General features: G+C 39.8%; 2 protein-coding genes across 2 annotated transcripts in view; both read right to left on the reverse strand.

The window, feature by feature from the left end:
* Positions 1 to 7,170, reverse strand: part of LOC109480746 (ras-related protein Rab-12-like) — a 10,586-nt gene extending 3,416 nt beyond the window's left edge. Inside the window, exons 1-5 of the mRNA XM_019783025.1 lie at positions 6,230 to 7,170; positions 1,962 to 2,022; positions 1,324 to 1,462; positions 812 to 901; positions 370 to 471 (exon numbers count right to left, since the gene is read on the reverse strand). Coding sequence (XP_019638584.1) covers positions 370 to 471; positions 812 to 901; positions 1,324 to 1,462; positions 1,962 to 2,022; positions 6,230 to 6,434 — 597 coding nt within the window. The 5' untranslated portion in view covers positions 6,435 to 7,170. The remainder of the gene's footprint in view (positions 1 to 369; positions 472 to 811; positions 902 to 1,323; positions 1,463 to 1,961; positions 2,023 to 6,229) is intronic.
* Positions 7,171 to 9,409: 2,239 nt separating this feature from the next.
* Positions 9,410 to 18,099, reverse strand: part of LOC109480747 (ras-related protein Rab-10-like) — a 10,564-nt gene continuing 1,874 nt past the window's right edge. The window contains exons 2-6 of the mRNA XM_019783026.1: positions 15,263 to 15,323; positions 13,788 to 13,926; positions 13,299 to 13,388; positions 12,742 to 12,843; positions 9,410 to 12,376 (exon numbers count right to left, since the gene is read on the reverse strand). Of these exons, the coding sequence (XP_019638585.1) occupies positions 12,284 to 12,376; positions 12,742 to 12,843; positions 13,299 to 13,388; positions 13,788 to 13,926; positions 15,263 to 15,323 (485 nt within the window). The 3' untranslated portion in view covers positions 9,410 to 12,283. The remainder of the gene's footprint in view (positions 12,377 to 12,741; positions 12,844 to 13,298; positions 13,389 to 13,787; positions 13,927 to 15,262; positions 15,324 to 18,099) is intronic.

Genomic DNA, 18,099 nt, shown 5'->3' on the forward strand with positions numbered 1-18,099 from the left:
AAAGACACAATGTTTTACTCACGGTATCTAAAGCATGTTGTCAACATGAACAACATTAAAAAAACATGAGCAAGCTAGTCATAAAACTATAAAATTGCCATATCTTTATCATCTGGGTGCATTGACTTATTGTGTCCTGGTCTCGTATACTGTACGATACGACATGGATTCAACGATTCAATACTATTCATTCTGCCAATTTGAAAATGTGTGTAGAATTACGTTAGAATATTGAATTACGTTACAACACACATGTTGACGCCAACATATGCTGGCAACATCATTTATAGTACTATTTTTAAGGTATCACAATAGATACAAGAATCATCACCATCTGCCAAAGACAGATTTAGAATTGAAGTATCTTACCTTATCTACAATATCATCTACCAGTTTCAAGAAGACGTCTTTCACATTCAAGTTCTCTTTGGCACTGACTTCACAGAACCGACAGTTGTGCTCATAAGCAAACTATGAAGAAGTATTGAGAAATAACAATAAATTCGATGCCTTCATGTCTGAAACATCGAAACGAACAGCAAAATTGTTCCACGGCATTAGAGCCTGTATTTTACCCAATAACACATAGATGGCGCTCCATGCATGTCAGAGTAACGCCCAACGAGCAAACGTCTACACGAGCGGTGAGCGTGAAAATTACTGATGTAGGATTTTTCTCTCGTGTTGTTCACGAAATACAAAATGTACGTGTACGTGTGGAATACAAATTATCAGAGGCATGTCACATAAACCGATGTACTCTGGGTATCTTAAATGAAATATAAAGTTTTGTGAACATGCTATTTCTTACCTTCTCTCCCCTTTCTGTGCTTACTTGTCTTAGTTCTTCTTTGTCTGTTTTGTTGCCAATGACAATAACTTCTATATCAGGAGCAGCATGCTGGAGGGAGGAATATCAAAAGGAACATCGTTTGCGACAAATGAAGCGTGTTTCCAATACGACAAAATTATTAAAATACTACTTGAAATAACAGCAAAATCGTTAGGCGGCAACATACATCTTACACTTAAACAGGGATATATTTTCACATTCTGTGTCCTAATAATAGTATGGATGTTTTGTTTTCGGAGTGTTTGTCTGTTATATAGTTATTTAAATACAGCAGCGTCACAGGAGGTTATGGGGCAATGGTGTAGCCGCAGGCGCAGGGAGGTGGAATTGGAGATCATAATGGTGACAGTGACATATACACAGAATCAGTGTGGAATTCACAACGATGAATAAAATTCATCAACTATACGTGTACAAACTTACACGGAGGTGTGGCTATAACTTTCTTTCCGGCTATAACTGTGACTTACTTTGTCAATCATCATAAGCCACTTTGGCAAGTTTTCGAATGTTTCTTCATTGGTGATGTCATAGACGACCAGCACGCCCTTGGCGCCCCGGTAGTAGGCGGCTGAGATGGAGTTGAACCTCTCCTGACCCGCTGTGTCCCTGGTGTGGAGAAATCAAGACATCAGTGTCAGTACCAAACATTACATTCTGCTGACAGTCTGGCTGTTATTCATTAGATCTGTTACCATAAAGCCTCGGTAGCGCGTTCTACAGCATTGTCACTATAAGAATATATTCATCAGACATGCATTTATACATGCCACCCGTGTATTTGTACGTACGTATATGCAATGTTTTAGAAATCCTTAACGCTAGAAATTCTACCAATATTTGCACAAAAAACACATTCTCATCCCATATATATAGTCATTTGTAAGGTAGATAAATCTCACAGTATGATACTGTGAGATACTATGTTTGTTGTTATATAGAAATAGATGTCATATGCCACATTTAACAATGGTTGTGCCATAAAGTTTATTTAATACATACATGCACGTATAGATAAATAAGATAGGAATAAACTGTACTAAACATTTGGCTTAAAACTCCTGTGTTGTTCTTCATGGAAAGATATATGAATACTTGAGACACCTACCATATCTGTAGTCGTATCGTTTTTCCTTTCGTTTTGATAGTCTTGATCTTAAAATCCACCCCTGCAATAGAAAACATATAAATGATATCAATACTTGTTGCAATGTGTGAGTAGTGATACTGGTTGAATGGTACAGTAATTATCTATGCAGGATTGTTTATCCTTTCTCATCGCCTGAGGTCAGCAATTTCAGACATACTGTTTCCTCGTTACTCGTGAAACGGTCTTGAAACATGCCGGAAGCAAAACAACAGGAGCGACTTCAAAGACTGCCCATTTTGATAATCCAATTTTGTATTTTCTGAACCTTTATCACGTTACCTCCGTGAACGAAAGAACTCCGTTACTGAAGGTAAAATTTTAGATGGATTTGGGTCTGGCTTTGCGCTTCCAGATTATTTGTCGTAATACTAGTTTAAGAACCTCTAGATGACTGTGATGATAGCAAAGGTCAAGGGCGACTATGGGCCACCTAACAGCTTTCCTTGGCACTGCAGCAGAACTTGTGGGTTCCCAGTCAAAACAACATACGCTTATTAGCTCTGGACGATCTTCAAATATACTGATGAAAAACAACATATATTTGAATTGTAGGAGTTTGTGTGAGAATTGATGTTCCACCCGGCAGCCAGCCATCAGCAAACCCGGCCGGACCGTTGATTAAATGGCCCACCGGATTGACGACCGTTTGACTGTACAGTACACAAGTGGTTACCGTGCCAACATGGTGTCACGATTTATCAATCGGTCCCAGTTTACGGAGGTACATGTATGAAGTCTCCAATTTCTTGTTTCTTGTATTATTCTAATAGACTATGTGGACATGATTTAAAGGATGCCTGATTTGGAAAAATATGCTAAAAGAGTTTTGATGTCGGCTCTGCCTGACAACATCTTGCATTCCCATTTGTTGACTGAACGATTATTCACGACACAAGCCGTCTCCATCTTGCTTGAAATACGTCGGCTTGGCCTTCAATACTATCACTAAACTCGGGGTACCACTGGAGAGCTCTTTGATCTAATCAGTGAGGCGTAATGGCCAGAGAGCCTCTTGAAGAGCCCGGTAATTGTCTGGCTAAGCTCGATCATGGCGACACACGGATAAAAGATTACACGATCGTTTAGAAACCAGACGGGGATTTTGATACACGATTTCCTCTGGCGTATTCAAGCAAAATGAGAAATCATCCCCAACCGGAACGCACTGGGGACCGAAATGCCATCGGCGAAAACAGATATTGTCGGCAGGCCTGAGGACATTAGATTTCTTGAGATATTACTATAGTCTTATAGAAAAATTAATAGAATCGTTTTGATGCTACACATTACACCAAAACCGACAAAAACAAAAACATTAGTTCTGTAACGACCCTATAATTGATAACGAGATTGGGGCTTTGTGCCAATGAATAGTGAAAGCAGAATTTAATCAATGACATTAGCGGTTCAGTTGGGGTATGGCGCCAAATATATATCAGTAACACTCTGTGAGGGGTAATGGTATTGATGGATGGAAAACACCTTTCCTGGCACTGAAAAAAGGGCATGTCCAAATAAGGAATCCATTACAATATGGCCACGGGCTGGGAACACGACTGACTGGATACTATGGATGATTCACGGCAGCTTGGGAAGATGAAACAGGGAGATATCGAGGGCCGGGGCAACCGTTGTGATTCCATATTTTACACACAATATGCACGGTTAGCGCATGGAGATCCGCAATACGTGCAAACAGCGTGAAATTGCGTTTTCTTTCCAGTGCAGGTAGATGAAGTGTCGAGGTTTCTTATCTGGTTTGAAATAATGAACAATGCACTGACAAGAGTGATCGATGGCGCTCTGTTGAAGAAGATGGAACAGCCCTACAGAGATCTACGCTAGGAAATGTATTTATCAATTCTTAATAGATGCTGAATTGGTATCAAAAGGTTAATCTTTGATTAACCTTTGCACTGTATATATATATATCAATGACATCGGTCTCACAAAGGCACGACGTTTACGTTGAATCCTGCCGAACGTATGCATTTTTTATACCTTCAAACCTAGGTCATCTTGTAACCCGTTTCTTTCAGGATAGACAGCCAAGCGTATTGATTTTTAGCACTGCGGACTAGAGGAACTCGTCCCCAAGATTTGCCCTAATACTCGCATTACAGTGTCGTCATGGTATGAAAAACTGTAGGACCGCACTACTCTTGACATATTCGTGCAGCTTACGTGAACATAGGCGCACTGATGCTACTCAAAGTTGGTATCAGAACTTGAAATACGACAGTCACTACACTCAGGGTGATATGAGGCAGTATTGCAAGTAAGGAGCATTTCCAACTAGTCACGTAAAACCATTCAGGTCCTACGATCAGTAGACTTCATAAAAAAAAATTACTTTTTTTATTCAACACTGTTAGCCATGGGCCTATATGGTAAGTGTTTATATCATACATATAGTTGTCTTTCTATAGGTTTGTTTTGCAACTTAAAACCAGACAAGCATCTGTGAGCCAAAAAATCATGGCGTCGGTTCAAGCTATCAGCCATTATGGCGATGGCATTTTATGGGTATGGAAGTACACATGGTATCAGGTCACGATACAGCAGATTTAGTGTGGTGCTCTGCTCAGAGATACTGGTTTGATAATGGTAGAAAGTTGCTTGTCCTTTTCGCTACATTTTCTAGACAGAAATCATGTTACTGTGAAAGTTTAGACTCAAACAGTGCCACGGGACCAACTGTGCATATCGAGAGAAGACAAGACCTCTATTTGTTCTTCCCCTATCGCCCAATTGATGTGGTATGGTCAACTGGACAAATAGGGCAGTGGCGAATAATGACCATAAATCTACGCATTACGCAATTTCAAACATGTTGCTAATCTATAAATCTTCATTTTATCTCACCAAAGAAAACAAAAATAATTTTCTCCACATCTTCCAAGATAGTTGTTCTGACCTGGGTATATCCCTCTGGTGGCCAATGGTAGGAATCTAATTTGCATGACATATTCGAATTGGTGAACCGGTGGTCGTAATACTTTATTTGAGTGTTGAGTTACCTAAAGCTATCTTAAAATGTCATTGTCACAATGTTTGTGTTTATTGCTTTTTTCTGTGTGTGTAGTTGTTTTTCCCACCACAAATTCGCGTTGGTGAGGAAGTGCATGTAGTGATGACGTCACCGTGCGACTGTCACAGCGTCCTGCCCTACTAGTGGCGGAGATCAGATGGCGGTCTCAGGGACAGAATCTCTGCAACTTTCAAACGGCGCCTTGTGTAGAAGATAAACCAAGAAAATGTACATTTTGTATCTATACATGTAGATGTCATACGCCATCTGTGTCGCATGTCGGTAGCCAGGATTTTGTGGGGACGAACGAGTGCCGCGAGTTTTCTATAGGACCTATAGGCTCCGCGGGGCACTGGTCATCCGGAAAATTTATTCTACGCACTTGTTTATTCTTTTACAGTAGCCAAGTCAATGAGAAGGAAAGGGTGAGTTTCCAAATGTGCCAGGGGTCAAAGCGATTTAATACTACATCACAGATTGGCTGGGGCGGAGGGGCACAGTATGTGTAGTTCATAGTTCAAGGCCTAAAGTCTTTCTGCAAATCAACAAGAACAGAGTGGGATATTCGGACGAGAATGAAATAGAGCAGAAAACTACCAACTGGTCTAGTATCCTGATCAATAAATGAAAATATTGACAGTAATTTTAGGCCACAGGTCAGAGAGTTTGCAGTTGAGCAAAATAGCTGATCTGGTGCTTCAACAAATCCCTCGTATAATACCACTATATTTTACAGAACTATTGTTGACATTGTAGAAACTACTGGCCTAGCAATCCGCTGTCGGCTCAAGCCAAAATCAGGACGTCGACCAATGACAGCCTGTCTACAGAATGATTGAGAAGGATGATTTTGTGCCTGCAGCTTTCCCTTTGGCTTGACAATGCTTCGTGCATAGCAATGATGTGTTCACTGAGCCTCAAGTTTGGCTCACTGTAACTGTCTAACCCACTAAACCCCTCCCTATGACATCACTCCCGCTACAAGGCGTGTCATGGACGACACGGGATCACTTCATCCACAAATGGGGTTGGTAAACACACAGGCGAGGGGCCTGGCAGGGGAGGGAAGGCCAGACCTGTGGAGGGGCGAAAAGTTCGTCATTCAAAGCTTTCCCAAATTCCACGGTCAATACTACGTACGGCACATACATGATATTTTCTTAGAAACGTGCGTGTGTGTGTGTTTGGAACTCACCCACTGTAGATTTACTGGATATGCTGAATGTGTCGTCTGAAAATCTCTCCAATATGCATGTCTTGCCAACTCCTCGGTCCCCGATTAGTATCAGCTGGAACTTGTAGTCAAACGGTCTTTGTGGAAGCCTCCGGTTTCTCACAGGCACAGCCGGAGATGATCTGGAAGCACTGCCGCCTGACGAACTGTTCTGTTCCATATTCATTCAAGTAGCCCGTCAGCTTTAAATCACTTCCTTCTCATCGCACACAAATTTCAGGCCACCTTCAGTTTAGTGGCCTCATTTGCCGGAGCAGAGCGTTCGTCGGAAGAAAAAGGCAAGTTAAATATAGCCGGGGTCGCACGGTCGAATTTGGCTAACACAGCACGAGGGCTCCTGGATTTTCTAAAACCATGGCTGGCACGCTTACAGTTTCACACAACAGGGACGGTTCTGTGTACTGCTGGTCGGAAGCAGCCAGTCGCTTTCTTGGAACCTTTCAACGCGATGCGTCACCACGTTAAACACGTACATGAAACGGTCTATTTAAACACTACTTCCCACACTTTGCATTGTAGATGCATAATCTGCACATGGGATAAGATGGATGTTATCGTGGGCGCTGGAGTTGTTACACGCCCCACTACTGATTTCTAGCGTAGGATGTCATCTGTGTGCTGGCCATTACATCCACACACACACTCGTACACGAAGATTAAGACGCCTTTATAGACGAAAGCTGATTTTTTATCTCCCGACAGTTAATCGGATTAAGTTGACGCCTTACTGATCCTAACGCTCAAGGTCAGGCAATTCCCTAGCAGTAATTGTGCTTTTGCGAACGGCATCAAAAAACGACTACCTCTGTGTTATATAAACCAGTCAGACGAATAGGCTTGGAACGCTTGCTTGCGTTTATGGTGGATGTCGATCGCGATCACCTTGTACACCCCCCGCATACCGCAATTATCCACCGCAAGCCTGTCTCCATGGCAACGCTTTGAGGAAGCTGGTGAGCAGGTGCTCTCCGGTGGCATGGTGACGTCATACGCACAGGGAGCGTTGATTGGCTGGAGAAAGGGAAGGTACGAAAATAACGACTTGCTCGGGGAAACAATGCAAAATCTGGGTCATGTTGGTCTCCGTAAATAGCTACAAAAGCCATTTATTGATATACTTGAAATCTGTTTGTTGGATGTTGATTAATGTTACGTGATTTAGATTAGCTTATATACATTCCATAATATAATTTCTACACATCATAATACCTGAGATCAACGTTCATAAACAACGCCAGGGAGTCAGCGAGTTATGTCCTGCCTTATCGGGTCAGGTTCGGTAAAAGGGAAATACCAGAAAATCTGAGTTGCTTTGGAAAGACCATGCCCAGCTCAGGCCCTGGACCAGCAGATGGCACCTGCGCCACACGGCGATCAGAGAGGTAACTGCAAGTCACTGATCTGGCTAGATGAATGCAAGGAGGTTAAATACAAGTCCATGATGAATGTGACATTACCTGACCTGGGACGTTACACCTTTCCTTCAATGCCTTTCAGTAGTCAGATAATGATATGGCTTCTTATACGATTAAACATAAGTAATAATGGCATGCTGTTACTTACATGCACTACGTACCTAAAATAATTCAATTCGGATAATTTGCATGCATGATGATGATACAAATATGGTCATCTACAAGGGAGCTTCAAACATTGCAGTAAATGGGCCCTGTGGTACCCGTCATGTACATGAAATACCCATTATGCAATGTTTTATACTTGCTCACTTACAAACCTACCAATATCAGTATGATATTGGTATGCTTTATTATTTTATAAGGCAAGAGAAATGTGCAAAGTATTATGCAAACACAGGTTCACCAGTTTATATTTTATTTTGTTAAAAATTAAATACTTTCAGATGTCTGCTTCATCTAGCCTTTCTACTACAACAAAACAACAAGAAGTATAATTGCCCACCCCCATACCACAAGTAAGATTTTAACCTTCCCATCGTAAAACATTTAGCAATTTTTTTTAACCAGGACTTCTATAAAGCTGTCATACAAGCCAATACGTATAGCTCATACGTACAGTCCAACAGATGGAATTGTTAGATAACAGGAGTGCCTGGTACCTGTACCATGTATAAACATAGCAGCATAATACATAATGTGACTGAACAGTAGCAAAATTTTAAGGCTGTCATTTTTTTTCCATGATAGCATTTATAAGATATTATCACGCTTCTGCCCCTTTTTGTTCAATCCGGATCTACTAATATTACAATACATCGGTGTCTGTTAAACATAGAATATCATCTACAAATTGGCAAATTCAAATTCTGAAGTATACTGTTTCAGGCACACCTGAACCACAACCATTGGCTTATAAAACTCTATGGGAGACAGCTACGTCTTTAAAATTCCATGTAATTATTTCAAAATGATCCAAGAGATTCCCATGATATCATGGATGGTTTTCTTTGAGAAAAATGTGGAGTCATCACATTTGAAATGTTTCTCTTCAAATGGCAATAGAACCAATGAGGGAAACTGATAGCTATCTGTCCAACAATGTCTATGGGCACTATGGGTTTGTCTTCCTGTACGTTTGAGTTGTGACACTGTATCAAAGCAGGTAGCCTTCTCTGAGCACTCCTGTGTCTACACCTGTGGGGAAGTGCCTTGAGTATAAACTTAGATACAGAACACACATCTAATGTAACCTCCCTGTAGAGCAATGACACTTCTGTCAGCCAATCAGAACTTGGGCAGATAGACAGTTCTTGGTCATGTTTAAATTTTCACGGTAATTTACTTGCAGTATTATGAGTTCCAAATTTTTTGAGGGGGTAATGACAAATTTGAGGATTTCAAAGGGAGTACTGTGCTGCCACAGTTCTGTAGATGTCAGTTATTGAGGCAATGGCTCACTCATCACAACAAGCAGGCTCATAGTTCCAACTGCACATGTGCAGAATGATGCAGTGTAATGAGTCAAAGTTGTAGACCCCTGAGACAGAGAAACAAAACATGCCTGGATATGAATAAAGCATGGTCTAGACATGAAGTATTAAGTTAGGGCCTTCACCTTTGAGCTTGTGCATGCACAGTTGGAACCAAGAACCTGTTTGAGAAAACTTAATGTGACGTGATGTGACGCCCAACAGTTATGGTAAATGGTGCACTGATAGTATACAGTATAAAGCTTTTATTTCCTGTCTTGTAATGGCTGCTGGAGAATATGTTGTCATCCTACAAATACAGACCTGATACATACCGAACCATAGAACAGATCTCTCCACCCAATGCAAAATAAAGGTTGACTCTGCCTAGCTACACCACACTATGGATTTTGCAACTACGGGTAGAATAAATTTGGAAAGCAATTGTCTTCATAAACATGATTATACAAAATGTGATCAACTCTATAATGACACCTTATTTTTTTTTACATAAGAAACCGTTGCAAGGGACAAGCATTTGTATATATAACTGATGTTATGCCATTTTGGGGTTAGTAACAAACATCTATTTGTGTCTCCCTTTTCTTCATAACTTTTTCTTCATCACAAAATAGTACATAAACAGTTCCAAATGCCATCCTATGTTAAGCAATATTCCCCCTTTTCTGTTAACATTTCAAAGTTCTTGCAGTCCCTCACAAGCCCAATACATATTACATTAAAAAAAGAAATGCTACATATACATTTCAAACAGGGCAACCTACATTTTTCCAGACAATATTGCATGTATGGTGAACCAAGATATTGTTTTTTTACATGTGTACCTGTTTTACACATTTGAGTAGCACAATTTACACATTTAACTAGACACAACCCCCATAACCCAATGTGGTATGTTTTATAGTCGTATCATGGTGTCTACCCTAGCATTAGTGAACAAAGCTGTGCACAATCCTTTCAATATATTGTTAACCTGCTCCCAGCTAAGGGCTAGTACATTGACAAAATTTACATTAGCGACAGCAAAAAAAAACAGCTGGGAAAGGGTTAAAACTTTGTGAACATTCCTTGTCTTCGGACTAACATGGAAAGTTTACATGTTATATCTCGAGTAAGCTCTCCTCAGATCTCGGGTTACAGTAGGTGATTCAAGGCCTTTTCATGCACTTTTAAATTTCACAATTCTAGTAAACAATGGTTCCTTGTCCAGAAAGCTGCAGTTAATTTACAATGCAGTATTACCCTACCCAAACAGTATAAGCCGGTTCATAGTTTGACCTGCACATGTGCAGTGTGATGCACTGTGGATAATATGTCAAAGTTAAAGGTCCCTGAAACATAAACAAGTCTGGACATGGAATAAAGCATGTTCTAGACAGTTAAAAGGGTAGATGCCTTCAACTTTGCCTTGCACATGTGTAGTTCAAACCATGCATAGCCTTATTACTGTCAGTACAAAGGCATCAATCTCCAGTTGGAGTGCAAGTTTCACAGCCAGTCATTGCTACCCATAGCCTCACTGTCCATTGTCGGACACACAAATACCAATGCAAGACACATTCACATTGTCACCACACTGCGTTCTCTTACCCATATACATCTAACATTGAAAACCTGGTGACTAAATCTAGCTGATGGTCTACTCAAGATAGAAAATGCATAGCTGCTGATGACAAATTATCAGTATCTGTGATGTACATACTGAAGGATGTCATGAAATATGTTGAACTGCTTTGTAAGGGTATCATTGCTATTCTCATGTCTCCATCTAACAACCCCTTATAAAGATACATTACACCATCTTTTCAATGAGTATGATGACACAAAAAAGTACAACTTATTTTAATATATATCCAGTGACAGGACAAAATATCATTTGTAGAATTTGCTACAATATGTGGGTTCATGGTTCCAGCTGCGCAGGTACTACATGATGCATTGTGGGCAATATCTTAACGTTGAAGGACCCTCCCTTGTAACAGTTCTTGTCTAGACCATGCTTGATACCAGATCTGACGTGTTCTGGTTGAAAAAAATCTAAGGGTTTTTTACATATTACCCACCATGCATTATGGCATGCATGCGCTGCTGAAACCATGAACCAGCTTATACCTGTAGCAAAAACAAGTAATTGTCCTGTCATTTCAGATTCAACTACATAAAAGAACTTCTACTCGAGTCAAAATTGTTTTGAAACATGTCAGTTAACAAGGACAAAACATTACCATAACCCAACTGATATATCACATTCAAACTACTGTGGTACCATTGAGGGGTTCACAGGTGATTATTTATGTAGGCAATACATTGACCCTGGTGAGCTTGTAGACAAAAAAAATATGTCTGAGAAGAAGTAAATATTTCTTCTAAAAACTTTTATAATATACTAGTCAATAACAACTTCTACATGGCGTCATTTCCAAAGCGCTAACTTTTGTCCTAACCGCAAACTAGTGTACAGTATTGTTCACTTGTCTACATTCAACCAACATTTGCACATTCATTGAAGGCGACTCTTGTGTGTGTGTTGACGGATACACATGAAAAGCTGATCCTAGCTTTCTTAAAATTTCTAAGGATGTAAATACACAGGTTGCTTTCTTTTTCTTTTCTGAATCTTGCTATTTTCTTAGCCAAAATGCTTGTTGGATACCATTTCTTTAACAAATACACATACCAGTCTTGTTTTCATCTTGCAAAAATATATGGTAGCTTTTTAAAGTTGAACTACAATGAAGAAAACAATACTAAAAGTTAATTTGTGGAAGACTTATGTTTGCACTTGGAGAACTTAATTCCAAATGTTTGGACATCTAAATGCCATGGTCCATGGACTGATTCCTTTTCAGGAATCTTGATTGAATCATTCCACTTCATGATGATGATGAAAAAAACATTTTTTTGTTGTTTTTCATCAATGTGAGGCTAACCCTTCATGACAAAAACCACATTGATGAAGGGTAGACAGCATCACCACACACAACAAGTGCACCTGTTAGTCAGTGTTTCCCATGTTGGTTGAAGACATTATCTGTGATCTAACATTAGTGGAGGCTGTTAGGGGGAGGGGGAAGATTGATTTTTTCCTGGGTGACCACACGACAGCCTCATGTACTGCAGCACCTGGGTTTGAACCCTGACGACTGGTCCCTGCCCACCGCAACCGAACCAGCCTCAGGGCCGGAGTCTTTGCTTGGTGTCTGCAGATCACACAGAGACAATACATTTGTAAGTATTTCTTATTTATTTATTTACTTACTTTAATTTGTTTTATCGAAGTTTCAGCCAGCTGGATAGCCCCATTCCACCCCGTTGAACTTTTTTCAAGGGAGCCCAGACTCCAGAGAATACATAAGTGAGCACAAGTAACAAAGGGTACTAAGTACTGTACCCACTTACTACAAGACTTAATGAATACGGACAAGAATAAACTTATTATAGTTGGTTACAAAGACTGCAGCGTGCACAGTGATTTTACCTTCACACCCAAAGGTAGACATACATACAGGCATGTATCATTCTGCCGGCCTTTACTCAGCATATTTCCCAATTTTGTTCTGCTTACCTTTCTAAGTATGTCCTCTGCCAGAGTCATGAAGGCCTTCTCGATGTTGATATTTGCCTTGGCACTTGTCTCAAAGAACCGAATCCCGTGCTCTTTCGCAATCTGGACAGCAGGATAGTTTGGGTTCAGTGGAGGGAACGTGCACATTGCATGATTCTGTATCCCAACTCCATGTACATAGCAAAATTCTTGTTCAATAGAAACATGCTTACCTATCTTGCGGTCTTGGTATCCACACTGTTATGTACAAATGTATGGCTGTGTCCTAATACCTGTAAGTTGTTTAACTATAAAATCATCTAAGTACAAGTCCGAACCTGGGCATCTGGTGTAAAATGTACCTGTACCTGAACACAAGTGGACGCTATTTCAACAATTTTGAAAATTTAGTAAGTCAACAATGTACCACTAAAAAACATGTATAACTTACAGATGATTAGCCAAAATGGTTTATGAACAGGTACAGATTACTGTAGGTACATTTGTCCACCATCATGTAGCCTTAACTTGGAACATATAGCCTATCAAATACAAGTAGGTCTTCCTTTGGTACTTACGTTCTCACCCCTGTCGGTGCCCACAATTCTCTTGTCCTCCATGTCACACTTGTTCCCTATTAACATCCTCTCTACGTCTTCATTTGCATGCTGGAAGACAGAGACTCAAAATTATTTCAGAAACATGGAAAATGACTTGCTAGTGCCTTTCCTTATTGTTGCATGCAGCTTTTCTTTAAAATTGATATCATAGCCTCTTTTTACTTTATGAGTACTTCTTGATGATACAGATGTGTTATGGAATGAAATGTGACCAGTTTACTGAATTGAGTTTTACGTGAATAAAGGCTCAAAGAAACAAACAACTCAATCAATATCGTAATGCTCCTTATCAACAATCATACCAATTCTAAAGGCTTCATGCTGTTATAATTGACCATCAGGCCTGGTCGCCTGGATAATCACACCAATAACAACAGCATGTCTAGCTAAGCATGATAATGCTGTATCGTCCTACTACAGTACATTTAGCACCTGTACAGTCCCTACCTCATCAATGTTTCTGAGCCATTTGGAAATGTTGTCAAATGACTTGGGGTTGGTGATGTCGTAGACCAGCATGATGCCCATGGCGCCGCGGTAGTATGACGTTGTGATGGTGTGGAACCGCTCCTGGCCGGCTGTATCCCTGCAGGGAACATGGAGCCAGAAACCATAAGGAATACCGTCCAAGTTCAAGCTTACTTAGCAGTATGGACCACTTCTCAAACAAGAAATCAGAGGCTTCAGACTTCCACCAAGTTCCAGGAAGTATTTTGGGTTTTCTGGACCTTCAAATTCACCCTGTTTCGTGTGTCTGACTTTTGATCTCCTGTCATTCTGCCTGTCAATCTTACTCCACCCATATGCTGTTATTATACTTATAGTGTTAACCTGCTCTAAAGTCACCCCATTTCCTATGTCTGACCTTTTAACCTTAATTCCGCCTGTCAATCTTCAGCAACCACGTGTAGTCAACCTGCTCTGTCAGAACAAAGAGATACATCCTCCTACAGCTCAACCACCCAAAAAATACTTCTATACCTGGAAGTAATTAAATGTAAATAAAATTATGGAATTTCAGAACTGGCAGATTCAGATCAAGGGAAAAATGTTCTACAGACACAGCTTGAAAAGGGATCAAATATACATGTACATGATATGTGGGTACTTATAAAAAATCCATGATGTTCTTGTTTGTCTTTTGCCCTTTCTTCCCCAGAGATCAGTAAGAATGTGGTTACTGTGTTCATATGGTATGGACTCTACTATGGGACTTGACAGCAACACACATAATTCATTCTCCAAACCAGCCATGGTGAGATATTGCCCATTAAATGTGCTGGCAGTTCTTTGAAACCATCAACTTGCAGCTGTTCCAAAGAGTCTACACAGGGCATCACCAGTAGCAAATCTACAGGTAAGTTGGGGAGATCTGACAAATAAATCCAACATAACACAACAGGCATTTGAAAAACGCCCCAGGGATTTTCCTCACAAAATTCTTGAAATGCTTGCTCTGAGAGAAAAGTAAGATGCTTGGCCTTGTATCCCGGGGACTTTGCCAAAACTTCCACATACTAGTAGTAACTGCTAGACAAACTGTCAACATGTAGACAAAGCATGGCCCTACATGGGCAGACCAACATCTGTACTCATGTATAATTGATTTGTAAGACAAGCTGACACAACTGCCATTATGGTCAGAACTGGGTCATCAGGGGGTTGACCTCCAGGATGGCCATACTGTTTCTGCTGATGACATGACTGGGTATGGAGATCATCACTAATATCCTTCCCCAGGAGGCCATTTTGGCGTCTACCCAATGCTTAAAACTATGTGAAGGCGTGTCCAGTATATGCTTTTATGTTGATGCCAACATTGCCCTGAACTAAAAATTGTCTCTACAGAGCCTGAGGTATACAACAAATATTGCGTCAAGTACTGTGGGAATGAAGTCAGATTTTAGAATAACCTCACTTACCATATTTGAAGCTTGATTTTCTTCCCATGTAATTCAACTGTCTTGATTTTGAAATCAATACCTGGAGGAAATAAAAGATTAAGAGAAAATTGTGAATTTTCAACCACACAAAGATTTGTGTTTCACATTAAATACTGTAATATTTCTTAGAATGCAACACCAACTATTATTACATTGTGTGACTATCACACTGTTGGATGATTGAAATTACAATAACTAAAACAACTTGCTTAATTTAACTCATTCCAAAATGCCTTTTAAATGTACTTCATAATCACCACATTACAATAGTATAATATAATTCATAGGTAATTTGTCTAGTGGAGCTTCACTCAGTCACAGGTTGAACTGCAGCTGGACTCCCCAATAATAATAAGTGCAGCATGTATCATAATCTCATAATATGACATTTATGAACAGGACTTGCAGTGTCCTGCTTCCACCTACATGTTTATGTTTGAAGTAATGCTAATCTAACATCCATGGCAAGTGTGTTTGTTGTTAAACATTGCTGTAATGCAGAACTTTAGCCCACTCACAACATGTGTAAGTCACTCATTCATATCAGGGACAGGGATCTTTCATATCTACTATCACTTCTGATATATCTTAATAACCTATAAGTCTTCATACCTCAATCAACGTTTTGTTCAAATGCTGTTTTTCTTTTTGTTGATTATGGCACACATTATCTATTGTCTTACTGTCTTACTGGCTTCAATTTGAATTTCTCTATTCTTATAATTTTGAAAAATACCTGACTGACTACATTCGTATTTACTGCTTACAGTAGTGACCCAGAAAATATTAAAATCTATATGAAAAATAACTGAATCCATAACATCCGTGTAACTGCTTGTAAGTGAGGCACCTGTGCCCTGTTTTTTTTTTATGATACCACTGTTGTTCTGGGTACGGTAATACTAATAGAAAGGAATTCAACCTGTGGTGAATGTATGTATGAGGGAAATAGGGCGCAGGCCTGGCCTTACAGTATACATGCAGAAAGAATGTTAAGTCGAAGTGATGATTCATCCTCAAAGGCGGGTAGACATGTAATGGTAGACTTATTACCCTAAAACATGCTAGGTTGTAACTTGTCCTGTAACTTGTAAATGGTAGAAAGAAATTATGTCACAAAATGATGCAGGATACCAGTACAGTTGACTGTTGAGTGATAGTCTGGAATCCAGTTGTTACGAATGTTAGCTTCCACTGGTTACTACCCTGAATCCGGATATGAACCATTGGAAGTGGGCTGAACAAGACTGGATTCCAGGCTATCCTAAGTGATCTTAGAACAAATCCTTCTATTCAGGGTTTTTTTTTTTTTTTGACAAAGGATCCTCAAAAACCCCAGGCCTGCAAGAAGGAACCTATGCAATTTCAATCACTTCAACAGCTGTTACTTGACAACTTGACACTGAAAACACACATTCATGCTGTAACTTGAATGATATCAACAGTTAGAGTACCCTGGAGGCAAGTTTTAAATTTGTGTCCATAATTATAAACTGTAGGTACTGGAGAAGGTGGCCAATGTTTGCTAAGGAGTCTGGGGATTATTGAAGATGCTTTCTTTTTATACTACCAAACAAAATACAAGACAATGATAACAAAAGGAATACAAACAGTCAAACTGATTATCTAATCTGACTGAGACAAAAGCAAATAGAAACAGGTATCAGGTTATTACAATGTAGGTGCAGATGGTTGAGATAGACATGATAGGATGACACCATGGGCACCTTCCACTTGCTAATTGAGTTACCTGGTAAATACTAGCAATGACACTTGACAGTTTCAAGTTCAAACAAATCAGAGACAAAAGAACATGTTCAACATGAAAAACAAATGTATATACTTCCAATGTGAAAATAAATAATAATAAAATTAAAAACTAAATAATTGAAAATGAAATATGTTGTACAGATTACTAATGCAAGTAGTACTGGTGGTAGATTGAATCATTCCAGTGACTACTCTCTAGTTTGTAAGAGGTACTAGTAACTCAACTAGTCATTCTTATAAATTATACAGCTTCTTTTTATCTCATCTGTGTCATGAAAACGTGATCCCAAATTCAATAGAATGAAATGCACAGAGGAAAACAGTATTTGGACTCTTACTCATCAGAAGACTTCCTTGTTACTAGTAATTAAATTAATAGTCATCTCTGTATAAATGTAGTTGTAACTTGGATGCAATGACAGATATAATTTTTTGTGGCAGCCTTACATTTTCAAGTTACCAGTACGGCAATGGTTGACAGAATAGAAAAGCATTCCTTATCCAAGCTGTCCTAATTTACAGATGACACCAAATCCTTGTACGAATTTTTGCCATGACTCAGGGGTGACATGGTGGCACTTCCCTAGGGACGTGCCTGTGTGGACTGTGGAAGACTGTTTTGGCACTACAGTGTGGGTGTGACCCTTTTCTATCTCCCAGTCTAGAATTTCCCGTCATCTGCACATGAAAGATCAGGTCTTCTGCGTGGGCGGTAAGCCCCTGATGTACAGGCACGGCGTTGGAATTTCCTTTCAACAGACAAAGAAATGACGACGAGTTGCCCCAGGACAAAGTTTCAATTCCCCAGATGAATATTCAACTCTGCCAAAAAATCCCGGACGACATATCTGTTACAACCAAAACTTTTATGGCCTGACCCCTTGTTGTTGTTGGTATCTAGACTTATGCTACGTACTAGATGATGCTGGCAGCTGAAGTAGAAAGATAACATGTGGACTCGTGATAAGCTAAGGGTTACATATTTTGACATAAACTCGTAAGTTCTCCGTTAGCTGTGAAATTTTAGGATTGAAAACCCTGTGACC

This window comes from Branchiostoma belcheri, unplaced genomic scaffold, assembly GCF_001625305.1.
Source record: "Branchiostoma belcheri isolate BF01 breed outbred unplaced genomic scaffold, Haploidv18h27 scaffold52, whole genome shotgun sequence".
NCBI lineage: Eukaryota > Metazoa > Chordata > Leptocardii > Amphioxiformes > Branchiostomatidae > Branchiostoma > Branchiostoma belcheri.